Source organism: Solea senegalensis, linkage group LG10, assembly GCF_019176455.1.
Source record: "Solea senegalensis isolate Sse05_10M linkage group LG10, IFAPA_SoseM_1, whole genome shotgun sequence".
NCBI classification, from domain to species: domain Eukaryota; kingdom Metazoa; phylum Chordata; class Actinopteri; order Pleuronectiformes; family Soleidae; genus Solea; species Solea senegalensis.
Window position 1 is genome coordinate 17,058,394 of NC_058030.1, and position 12,271 is coordinate 17,070,664.

A 12,271-nucleotide genomic window follows, 5' to 3' on the forward strand; every position below is an offset into this window, starting at 1 on the left:
AGAATTTGTCCGTTGCTTTCTGTCATCAGGAAGGCATTTAGAAACATCCTGTGCCCACATCAAGTGGGTTTCCATCAGCCTATTTTTATGCACATTTTCAATTTGGGCACAGAAAACCTGAGTGCAAACAGAAAATGATCAAATAAAGAGATATTCCTCAAAAGTTCCCTCAAAATGTGGCAGATAATTAAATAAAAAGTAAATGCATTTTAGGTGTAGAGGAAACATCACCTCACTTCTGTCATTAAGCTGTGTCATCTTATCTTTCTTCTGCAGTGACCTAGACTTAAAATAAATGAGAATTTTCTTTATTTCAATTTGTATAACATGTTTTAATCCTGACACAAAGAAAACTAAATGATATCCAAACATTTCCCCGTCTACTTTAAAGTGTCTTCTCTGCTTGAGTGCAGCTTTGTTTCAGGAACAGGAAGTGATGGCCCGTTCTGCGCGTGATAATCCGTTAATTGCATAGTCAGGGTGGACTGGTTCGTCCGTTGTCGGGGTTCATCGCTGCGTGTAAAGGGGTGGAGCTTTGGATCGATCCTTCTGGGTGTGTGTGTGTGTGTGTGTGTTGGGCCGTTGGCCTTGTGTATGTTGTTACATAGCTGAGATGTTAATGCACTGACAAATAGCTGAGGAAGTTCTGCAAAGCAGCAGAGATATGCCCACAAAACACACGTGTGGAGTCTCAGCAATGTAAAAGAAGTATGTCTGTGGTTACACGCCTATCGCACACACTGCAGTGCGCTGAAGGCTGTGTGTGTGTGTGTGTGTGTGTGTGTGTGTGTGTGTGCTGTCTTGTGCAGCCTTTGTCAAGGTGAGCGTGTGTGGAGTGATGCAGGCAGTATTCCAGTTGTCTTTGCTAATAATGCCTGAACAGACGTTGACCTTTGGAGTTTGAGAACACACCCAAAACAATACTTTTTTACTTTTTAGTTCATCCCATGAATGTCAGGGTGGGGCACTGATGTCTCCTCAAAACACCATCCTAGGCTGTGCTCCCTCCATGTGACATCTTTTCCCCTCTGACTACCTCTGTCTTTGCTTTCAGGTCTAATCAATAATGAAATGAATGAAAATAGTGCCAAAAATGTGAAGTGATCCATTCACAAATACCTAGGGATCACACAAAGTGAAAAACATGGATTAGTTCTTTTAAAATTCCATGTTTTTCTGTGCTAGTTTTTCATTTTTGTCTGAGACATCATGATATTTAGTTGACTATAAAGATGTTAGATCACTGAAAGGTTTCTTTACAAACCTCATTTCCCATTGGGACTTTAATCATCTCAAAACTAGGTGGAATAATGACTAAAAGAGATGAGGAGATCCTGGTTCTTGTGTTCCTGTTTTGTGTCTGTATCACATGTAGCGTTGACGTGTTTGTTCAAAACTTACATTTGTGTGAACATTTCAAGGCCTCCTAAGCCTATAGCACAACATAATCAGCACACACACACTGAACAACACCCTCCTCATCCGTCTGTTCTCGCCTGTTATTTTCTTACGTCGTGCTGCTGTGTTTCTCGCCTGCAGTTCTCATATGTTTATCTATTGTGTTACATTGTTTCTGGCTGTCATTGTTGATCCATATGACATCAGAGGAAGTGTGAAGTGTGGTGGGGTCTTTTTTTTTTTTTAACTGCTTGTTAATGATAAGGATTCTCTGGAGCGGCTGCTTATCAGGTGTGTGGCCTCAGCATTTGCGACTGTAGTTGTTAGTCAGAGACGAGCAGCGTCTTCCACTGACAGTGGATGTCCCCCTTCTCTCTTCTCTCTTCACTGGGGAGGAAGTTGGGTGCTGGGCTTTGTACACTTGCTACACTCGTGATTTGATTAATAAGACATCCAGCTCAAGCAGAGCCACTCTGCCTCCTTCCCTCCTCCTCCTCTGCCTCATCTCCTTGCTCCTCACCCAGTGTCTTGGTTCAGTGCCTGGTCAGGCTGACCTGGCACGTTAAACAAGGAACATGTTTTTCCCTCACGCCGGCCGTTTTATGACCACAGTTACAACGTGAATAGCAGAACCTCCTTATCTACTGACGGTTTCCCTCGGGAGCCAGGTTTGTCCACTTTACCATAGATAGGTCCTGCTATCATTACATATTTACCCACATCATCATCTTGATAAGCCACTATCATATTCCAAGTAATGTTTGACATCACTGGTTTGAGCGGCACACGCCTCTTTATTCACGTGCAGGAGCCTGCGAGTGTCTGTCCTAACGTATGATTCTAAGTGAGAGAGAAAAAAAACCATGTTATCTCACAGCTAACACAACATACTATATCTTGGCTGTTTGTTTCCAGGAAGGGGAGAGTTGAGTTTGAGGGAGTGTCACCAGTACAGCAGGCATGCTGCTGATTTATGAGCTCAGAAGTTCCGCGTAGTGTGTCTGTCAAACAACATTCGTGTTTGCCTTTTTGGCTATTAATATACCCGATGGAAGTTTTTTTACTTTTGTGTGTGTGTGTGTTTTGTAAGCGAGTGGCTAGAAAATGGCGAGGCTATTCCAACTGTTCAAAGCACTGTGGTCAGGAGGATGAGCATAAGGACTGATGGAGCAGCAGCCTGCATGACAGTATCACCCCGTGTGCTTGTCTGATGCATTATTCTATAAATAAACCGGGATGAGAGAGCTAAAAAAGCAGACAGGATGGTCAATAGTGACCGTGGGTGAGAGAGAGAGACCATTCAGTGTTGGGCTCCAGCTCCCCCCCACCCCCCCACCCCCCCACTCAGGAGGCAGGAACACAAGACTCGTCTGCCGAGTGTTCCAATTCGGCGGTGTTATTTAGTTTAAGCCAATGTGACCCACTGTAGGTTTTTCCACCAGTGGCTCTGTTGTTGTCATTTACCGTGCTAGAAAATGGACCGATGGCGATGAATATAAAAGAAAAGGAGTTGATTAAAAAATGCCAATTAACAGGTTTTAGGGTCTCATTGAAAAAACATGTACATATGGCAGAGACTTGGAGAAACTGTGCAATTAATGGCTATAGAAATAATGAAAATAAGAGTAGATATTTTGATTGTTGGTGCACATTTTATGACCTGATCAAAATTCCTTTAATCTGTAAACTCCATTTTAAAAAAATAAAATAAAATAAAATAAAATAAAATAATTAATAATAATAATTCATGGTTGTTTCTTTGGAAAGCTCAGAAAAGCCAAAGATCACCATTCCAGGGTCAAACTGCATGTTTTGATGTGTGGTCTGTGGGCGTTCTCTCAAAGCTACGGGGCGATGGAAGAAGAAGAATAAACCCCGTGAATATTATGAGGGACGGCTTTGATCTTTGATCTCAAGAGGCACTAATAATATAAATAGGACACATTTATGTCCCAGGTGTTCGGAGAAGGATGAAAGCAGTGCAAATGGCGAGCACGCACGGCAGCAAAGGGTGAGATAATGCTTTGTCTAGACAGCCAGAAGTTTTTTCATTAGTCTTCTCATTTTGTGGCGCTCCACACTCACACACACACACACACACACACACACAGTCCAGTCCTGCAGACGTCCAGCAGGGAGACAGTCATCATACTGGTGTCTGTAGCCATTAGGCCTGAGGAAGTAATCCAAATATATCCAGTCTTGGGGACATCGACCAGACAGTCCTGCTGACTCTATGTAGTCTCCTAGGTGACAGCTGTGGTCTAAGTACTGATCCAGTCCACTCAGACCCTTTGGTGCACGCTGAGCATGGTTGATATCGATTTGTTACGTTTTTAAACGGAGGAGCTGGATTTGTATGTGTTGAAAATATTCATCGTCTGATATTATGAAGGGGAACGTCGAGTAGAGGCGTGGATTGGTTGAATGACAAGCGGGTTTTATATGAAAAAGCTGTTTGTGGTTACAAAAGACTGCTCGGCGGGTTTGGTGGTGCCTAAAGGCATCCTCATCAATACTCTCTGTTATGTTGTCAGCCCAGTATAAATGACGGGTTTAATAAAAGGGAGCAAACAGAAGCAGGTCACAGGCGAGAATGTGAGGGCCACTCATGTCCCCGCTCGCTGCGCTCTGTCCTCCATCCCTCCTTTTCAGTCTGTCTCTTACCCGCTCACATGGCATGCAGAACGGCCCTGATCCTCCCAAAAAGAAGATTAACAAACCCCTGACAGAGAAGTAATCTCTCTGAAAACATTGACTATTACCATTTCAACATGCTGCCTCTGAACAGTGGAAAATACCTCTCTGGTATGCTTAATTGCAGTGTGCTCCTTTAGGTATGCTAAACGGGAAGCCATACACTGAAGGCATTCCAACATTGTAAATGCACAACAATGGAACCTTTACAGATTTGCACATGGTGTAGAGTTCAGAAATTCAAATAAAACTTCAAGGGGACATTTTCTTTTTCGGAGAACAGTATAGAGGGCTTGTTTGTTGGTGCGCTGCAAATGTTTATGCATCATAAACATGTTTGTACTTCAGTTTGGGTGAAGAGTGATTCATGAGGAACTGGAACCGCTTTCTCGATGAAGTATAATTGGTCACATTGTTGCCTGTGTATGTTGTCATGAGATAACATTCCAGCCATTTGACCTCTTACTTGTGGTTCGTGTAATCACTTATCTGTGTTCTGCATGGGGCTCTAAACTGTGAGGGCGTTTGTACGGCGTATAGTTCTTGCGGCAGAACCAGTCGTGCAGAAACGTCAACGCTGAACATCTGTATTTCCATCTAAAGCTTTTCGCCAGTTGCACTTTGGAGCTTGTCACAGTTTTTTGGGGAGTGTGTGTGTGTGTGTGTGTGTCCTCTGGTTCATTATACCATGCAGGCCATGTTGAAGTGAACTCTTTGACCTCAGGGTTAGAACTGACAAGAGAGTCAATGAGTGACTTTGATTGGGGGGGTTGATGAGGAATTCATGTGATGCTAATGCAAAGAGCTGCTAGCCTCAATCTGCCCTCATAAAACCAGAGCTATTTGCAGTCATGCTGCCAGATACAGAACGTGATGGTGGAATTTTCCACAAGAGGACAGGCCGGCCCCTGTGTCCGTCCATCCATCTTTGTGTCCATCAGTCTGTGCCTGTGATTATCCTGTCAGGCTCTCAATCACACACTGTTGAGGCTGCTCTGTGACGCAACCCATCATTCAAATTATTTTTAGTGTAAAGTCCAGGCGCAGGAATTGGTAATCCAAGGAGTGACATCTGGCCTTCAGGGTTTATGTGATTAGCAGACAGCCTTGTCCCTAATAGCCTAGCGGACGTTTCTCATTAACTCTCATGCCAAATGGACAGGCATGAAGTGACTAGGTGTGTGCGTTCAAAGGAAAACAAACAAAACCGTCCGTTTGAATTATTTTTCAGAGCGTATATAGTATGCGCAGACATCACATATGGCGCTTAAGTAAGAACTACAAGAAGCACGGATGTGCTGTGTTACATCTGTTATACTTTACAGCACCCACCAATCTTACAGTGAGCCCTCTAATGCGCACTGCATCTCCAATCCTGCAGCATTAGGGCTAAGACCAGATGAACTCGAACATGACTAGTAAGTCCAAGCTACGGAAAAGAACTAAAAATTCTAAAAAAAAAATATATATATAAGTGAGGTCCTAGTAAAGCAGAGTATACTGGAGAGCTGCCAGCTTCCTACTAAATTAATCATCATCACCACTTAAGGGGCTAATAATGACAAAGTGACCAGGCATGTCTCCTCCTCGCTGCTGTCTGTCCATAGGACGGAACCCTCCTCCCGTCTTGGGAGGGAAATTGTCCTGTAATTGTCTTTTTTTTAAAAAAAGAAAAAAAAACATTATTATAAAAACTATTAACCACACAGACGTTTTCCAGCAGCAAACAAAGTGTGAAGGCTGTTTGTATGCAGGGGTTTTGTTAGTGTTAACATGCATGCTGTGACCATAACATTCTTTGAATCACGCATCAGTCGGTCAACAGCGAGGTCCAATTGTGTGTGTGTGTGTGTGTGTGTGTGTGTGTGTGTGTGTGGGCGTCAGCACAGCCAGGTGGAAGCTCTTACGTTGTTAAAAGTGAACTCATTTTGGGTTTATTGGAAACTATTTAAACAAAGCATTACTACACGTCTCATATAATCTGCCTCGTGCTGTAACGATCATTTCACTGTCACAAACAAGCCTGTTTGCGAAAGAGAGAGCGAGAGAGATAAAAGAAAGGGACTATTTTTGGGCAGTTGTTTGCTTGGAGAAGCGTTTGCTTATTCTGAGGCTGCTTGTTCCCAGGAGTTCAGAGTACAGCCTCGCTGCAGTTTTGCTTTTGTGTTGTTGTCTTTGGGATCCGCGGTTGAGAAGGAGTTCAGTGCCCCTCTCCAATTTCCATAGTCCCATAGAGCGAAACGTCTTCTACCACCTTCCCTGAAATGAGTAATTGTGTACCAATAAATGCAAGGGGTGGCTTGTGTAGCAGGGAAGGAAATTGCAATCATTCCTTTAGACCTTTTTCTGGTCCTGTTTTTGTGTAGGTTCTTGTGTTGCACCTCGGGCCTCCTTGGAGTGTCCCATGAAAAGACATTCTTTTAGTATTCACTTAGCCTTTTTAGACCTAGTCCACACGGAAACACAATTCCCTATGGGATGGTTTTCCTTTATGTTCTTAATAAGTTTTCTGTAAACATGGCATCTTTTCAAGAATTGTCTTAATCCAAATGCTTTAACGCACCATAATTGGGCAGGGAGATGCAAGTATATATTATAGGGGTGGGAGAAAATATTTTCACAGACCTTTTCTTCAGTTGACAGAGATCGTGATCGTATCACGATATGATTGTCTTCCAGTGTACTGATTATCACACAGTCATTGTATCTTGATACTGGTACACTGTGATTCCCCCCTAATACATTACAATGTGTACAGCAGAGACACAATGAATCATGCCAGGAAAGAAAATAAAAGTTATCATAAAGCGAATAGAGCTAACAATCTCCAAACACAAGAAGACAGCAACGACTATGATAGCGACAGAGAATACAGGAGCTATGAGAGAGGTGGGGCTTTGACATCTTTGTTTTCCCAGTTGTGTATGGGTGGCATTATGAGATTCTTTTTCATTCTGAGACCTGTTGCCAAAAATAGCGTCAGGACTCCAAAAATGTTGGTTCTGTTTTGATAAAATGCTGATGTGATACAAAAGTTTTGTGGATTCTCCAAATCTCTTAAATCTTGCCCTTACTTTGCTGCACATTGGAACAGTTGGGATATGGTATTTCCTCTGCATGAACCAGTGGCTTGCATAAACACTGCTCAATCAAAATCTGTTTAACATGCTGGCTTTTATTAATGTTACATAACACTGTTTTTTTAAAATCATATTACTTTTCCCAGCAGTTTGAGTAGTGTCTTACAAAATCCTTTATGGTACTTCTCAGAAACCGTTTATATCAAAGTAGTAAATACTTTATGACATTTACAATGTCATTAAATTACTTTTATTTACAATGGTGTTAAAGAGTTCAAGAGGTCAATGTGCTGACACATCAGAATATACACTGGGTGTTTTTAATGACCTGCTTTGACCCAAGCTGTCTTTATTTAAAGCTTGTAGCGACCACTCGTGTTTCAGACACTCTCAAATTCCTAACCTCTCACTTTCATTCCCCTCCTGTCTGTGCTCCTCCCCTCTGTTCCCCTCTTGTCACAGGTATGGCCTCGCAAGTGCAAGTGTTCTCCCCTCACACTCTCCAGTCAAGTGCCTTCTTTAGCGTGAAGAAACTGAAGGTGGAGCAGAGCTGTAACTGGGATATGACAGGGTACGGCACACATAGCAAAGTCTACAGCCACAACAGCAGCAAGAACGTGTCCGCCACCACTGGCCCCCTAGGCATTAACAGCTCCCTGCAGGTTGCCAGCTCCACCCTGCCCTACGAGCAGACGCTCATCTTCCCAGCCAGTGCAAGCCACATTGTGGTCACCTCAGCCAGCAGCACTTCGGGGCCCTTGGGGTCTCTGCTGGGCAGCGGGGGTGGAGGAAGCAACAGCAACAGCAGTGGTGGTGGAGGTGGTGGCGGAAGTGGTGTGGGTGGCGGCGTCGGCATTCACAACCTGACACGCCGCAGTACGGTCAGCCTGCTCGATACCTACCAGCGATGCGGGCTTAAGCGTAAGAGTGAGGAGCTTGATAACAACAGCAGTGTGCACATCATTGAGGAGCACGGTCCACTGATGATCCAGAACGGAGCAGCCAGCGGAGCCACGGTGGCTACGGTAGCCACTGCCACGTCCACGGCAACATCCAAGAACAGTGGCTCCAACAATGAGGGGGACTACCAGCTGGTGCAACACGAGGTGCTCTGCTCCATGACCAACACCTATGAGGTCCTGGAATTTTTGGGACGGGGGACCTTTGGACAGGTGGTTAAGTGCTGGAAGAGGGGCACCAACGAGATTGTGGCAATAAAGATCTTGAAAAACCACCCGTCTTATGCACGGCAGGGCCAGATCGAGGTCAGCATCCTGGCACGTCTCAGCACGGAGAGTGCAGACGACTACAACTTTGTGAGGGCCTACGAGTGCTTCCAGCACAAGAACCACACGTGCCTGGTGTTTGAGATGCTGGAGCAGAACCTGTACGACTTCCTCAAGCAGAACAAGTTCAGCCCTCTGCCACTGAAATACATCAGACCCGTGCTTCAGCAGGTGGCCACAGCACTGATGAAACTGAAGAGCCTGGGGCTGATCCACGCTGACCTGAAGCCAGAGAACATCATGCTCGTGGACCCGTCTCGACAGCCCTACCGGGTCAAAGTCATTGACTTCGGCTCAGCAAGCCATGTGTCCAAAGCGGTGTGCTCCACTTATCTACAGTCCAGATACTACAGGTAAGATAATACGTTTTGAATTGAATTGAAGTAACATGACACACATTTTTCATTTAGGTATTTTACGCAGCAGTGCAAAGAGGAAATGGCACATCTAGAAAAAAAAGAAAGTCCCATTGTTTGTTTCTATTTGTTCCGTTTGGATGATCATAGTCCTTTCGACATCTTGTTTGATTTATCACTGCTTTATTAGGAATGTTTTTATAGTCAAGCCTATTATTTGGCCAAAGAGCCAAATTTGCTGCCAACCTTATGAGCTGCTGTTGAAGTCATCTCTCTTCACTCACACAATTCTGCCTTTCCTGTTAGTGTGTTTATCCCCCCTCCTACTCCCTTTTCCAGTGAGGGAGAGGACAGTAAAACCCAAGTGCTTGCTGAATAGTCTGCTGCTTATTGCATTTAATGTGATGAAACAAGCATGTTTTACTGAAACTTTAATCATTTTCGAGTCCTGTTTAGTTACTTTCACAGCCTGCTGCTGCTCTGGTACAGGCACACACAGACCACAGCAAATATTTCAAGCAATGACATCCTTTTGAGTCACATTGCGAGGCGTGGGGGGGGGGGAAGTTTTTTTTTTTCTTGCATTCAACAGAAGGTTTTTTGAAAAGATCTCATTTGGAGAAGGGCACCAATCATGTCGGGTGGCAACTTTCCTCACAGGCATCTATTCACCCTTCTGCTCCCCAGGCCCCCAGATCCTTAGCCCCCCATCACCATGGCTGGCTCCCATTTCCCCCAGGATAGAGATGAGGGGTCAGCCTGAGTTCTCCTGTAATATGTGCCTGTAATCCACACCAGCGGGCCCTGCATTAGAACCAGATGACTCTCTGGGAAGACCTTTCTTTCTTCCTTTCTTCCTCCAGAACTTCTCAAACATGGCACAAGTGTGTTGACGTCTCAGAAGAGGCAGTGCTGGGAGAACTGTGTGTGAGGAATCAAACAGTGTCCATGTCCGTACAGAGAGGCGCTTTGTTTAGGGCTCAGGCCTGGTGCCGCAGCCAGGGCTGAGGGAGGAACAGGTGTGTGTATGTGTGTTGTGTGACAGCAGTGGTACCACACATGTAAATAACCCAAATGCAACACACACGCGCACATATGCCAGGTGGTGAATGTGCAACTGAAGATTCTGTCAAGAGACTTTGTGATCCCCATTTAGTGTGTTCCGTTGCGACAGGATTTGGTTTTGTTATCTTTACAGTTAATCATTGGCTTTTTCAAATGTTCCACACGGCAAACCTGTGTTTTTTTTTAAAGGCGTACAGTTGAGAGAACGTAGAGCAGACAGCGATGGGCTTCGAACTGCTGTTTCCACTGCATTAGAGTGTTCTATCACATCTCCCAGATTCATTATTTCATTTGAGCTTTATCCTTTTGAACTGTATGTTATACACTCCTCCCTAACTGGTTCCAACACCTATTGAAAGATCGCTTCGCAGGAATTTAATAGTACATGTCAACAGAGCAGTGCTATTATATCAGTTTAAGTAGCTCATCTCGATGTACACACCCCCGGTAGCCTGATGTCGTTGCTCCTGAGCGGTAGGTCAACAAGCAGGCTATAAAATCTTCCTGTTTGTTTTCTTGGGGAGTGACAAGTAGAGGAGAGCTCATCCCTTCATTTCCTCTCAGTCGTGGAGGAGGGGGAAAGAAAGGCTGACGTTGAGCAGGAAATCACAGAACCAGCCACCAAAACTTAAACCCGGGACTTAATGACCTTGGTTTGATACATTGTGCGTGGTGTGTGTGTGTGTGTGTCACAGAGTGTTCTCGTCACGTATCCACAGTGTGACACTGTGTGCTTTACCAGGATGAAACAAGGCAAGAAGTCTTCCTATTCAATCCAGAGAAGGAACTCATGAGACATGAGCACGACGGGTGCCTTAACATCACATGCCGTTTGGGCAGCAAACAAACTTAAGCTGTGGGCACAGTTCATGGCGAGTTCAAAAGCTTAGAAGAGAACATCAAACCATCTTTGATGATTTCAGACGGAAAGAAAGAACAGGACAGTTCCTGCTGCACACAGTACCTTTTACTGGGTAGAGATTAGTGATGTGCTAGCTCTAACTGACTGAGTCAGTGTCACTCCATATCCCCCACAATAGCTAAAACGCAGCCGCCGTCTCCTTTGATTCTTGTTCAATTAAATATTTATGTCTTGCACACTTCCCTTTTTCCTCGACAACTGCTGTTTTGGATTGATGTGCTGAAATTACAAGAGACTGCTAAGGAGGACTTATTTGTCCATTTTATGTCTTTCCTCTTTTCCAATCTTTTTCCTATAAATAAAAATGAAGAAAGGCAGACATTATATACCAACAAAGCCATTGTTACTACCTCTTTCTTACAACCTCAAAGTGGGAATTTTTATACCAACGGCCGGTGGATTTTTGGACATCGTAGCCACGTCGTTGACGTCGCTGTAAGAGCCTTGCAAATGAGTTATGGATTTTACACAAGTTTAACGCATGCAAATAAAACACCAGTGTTCAAGGTAAACAAGGGGCGTGCTATGTGCAAGAACAGCTCTCAGTGTGCTTAGAGTCTCAACTTTGTTCGCTTCAGTGCCGAGCGAATACAGGCTCATGTAGCTGAGCTCATCCATCTTTGTCAAATAGGCCTGGCTGTAGCGCTTGGTGCGGCTTGACTACAGCCAGTCCTCCCACAATTATTTAAATGTATTATTACCTTAATCTCTCTTCCGTCCACTACGGTATCTCTGTCTTTTTTTATTAATTACTCTGCGGCGTTGACGCCCTGATTACATCAACCTGTGGCCTATCCGTGGTCCTAATTGTTTTATCCTTCTTTCCTCCTCCTCTCTCCTCTTCCATATAGCTAATTATGTCACAGGTAAGCTGGCTAGTCAAGCTTACCCCTGTGCCAGATAAAAGGATTATTGTCTTGTCCCAGCTTGGAATATTTGTCCTTTTTATCCCCATTGGGTAAAAGCCGATGAGATGGGTGGAATGCAGTACGACATTGTTTAAATTTATGCTATGTTTCCTGAGGCAGAGCAGCAGGAAGGAGCTGGGCCTGTGGTGGCTGCTGGTAGCGAAAGGGAGGTGCAGTTTACAGACAGAGACGGATGTTAGGAGGACATGCTCTTAAACTATATAAGTGTCTGCTGGAATATTCAAAGGCCTTCACATTTAAGAATGGGGTTACTTTATGTGTCTCCACAAGGACTGCTTTGTCACTTTATGTATTGCAGGTCTTATGACGCTGCACGGAGACTATCCATCCATTCATTGTTACCGCTTTATCTTCCACATTAAGATCCTTGGGCTGCTGGTGCCAATCCCATCTGACACAGGGGGGAATGTGGGTTACACCCTGGACTGCTAGTCAGGCCCCAAATGTTTATAATATATCACTGGATGAGATTAGTAACTCCATTTCATTTCCATGCTATGCCTTTGATAGGGACATGAAACACAATGTTTAAGCTTTT

General features: G+C 44.3%; 1 protein-coding gene across 3 annotated transcripts in view; it reads left to right on the plus strand.

The window, feature by feature from the left end:
* The window catches only part of hipk2 (homeodomain interacting protein kinase 2), a 69,398-nt gene that overhangs the window by 10,028 nt on the left and 47,099 nt on the right, over window positions 1–12,271 (plus strand). For all 3 annotated transcript variants that reach the window (XM_044036709.1, XM_044036710.1, XM_044036711.1), the window contains exon 2: window positions 7,638–8,814. In XM_044036709.1, the coding sequence (XP_043892644.1) occupies window positions 7,638–8,814 (1,177 nt within the window). The remainder of the gene's footprint in view (window positions 1–7,637; window positions 8,815–12,271) is intronic.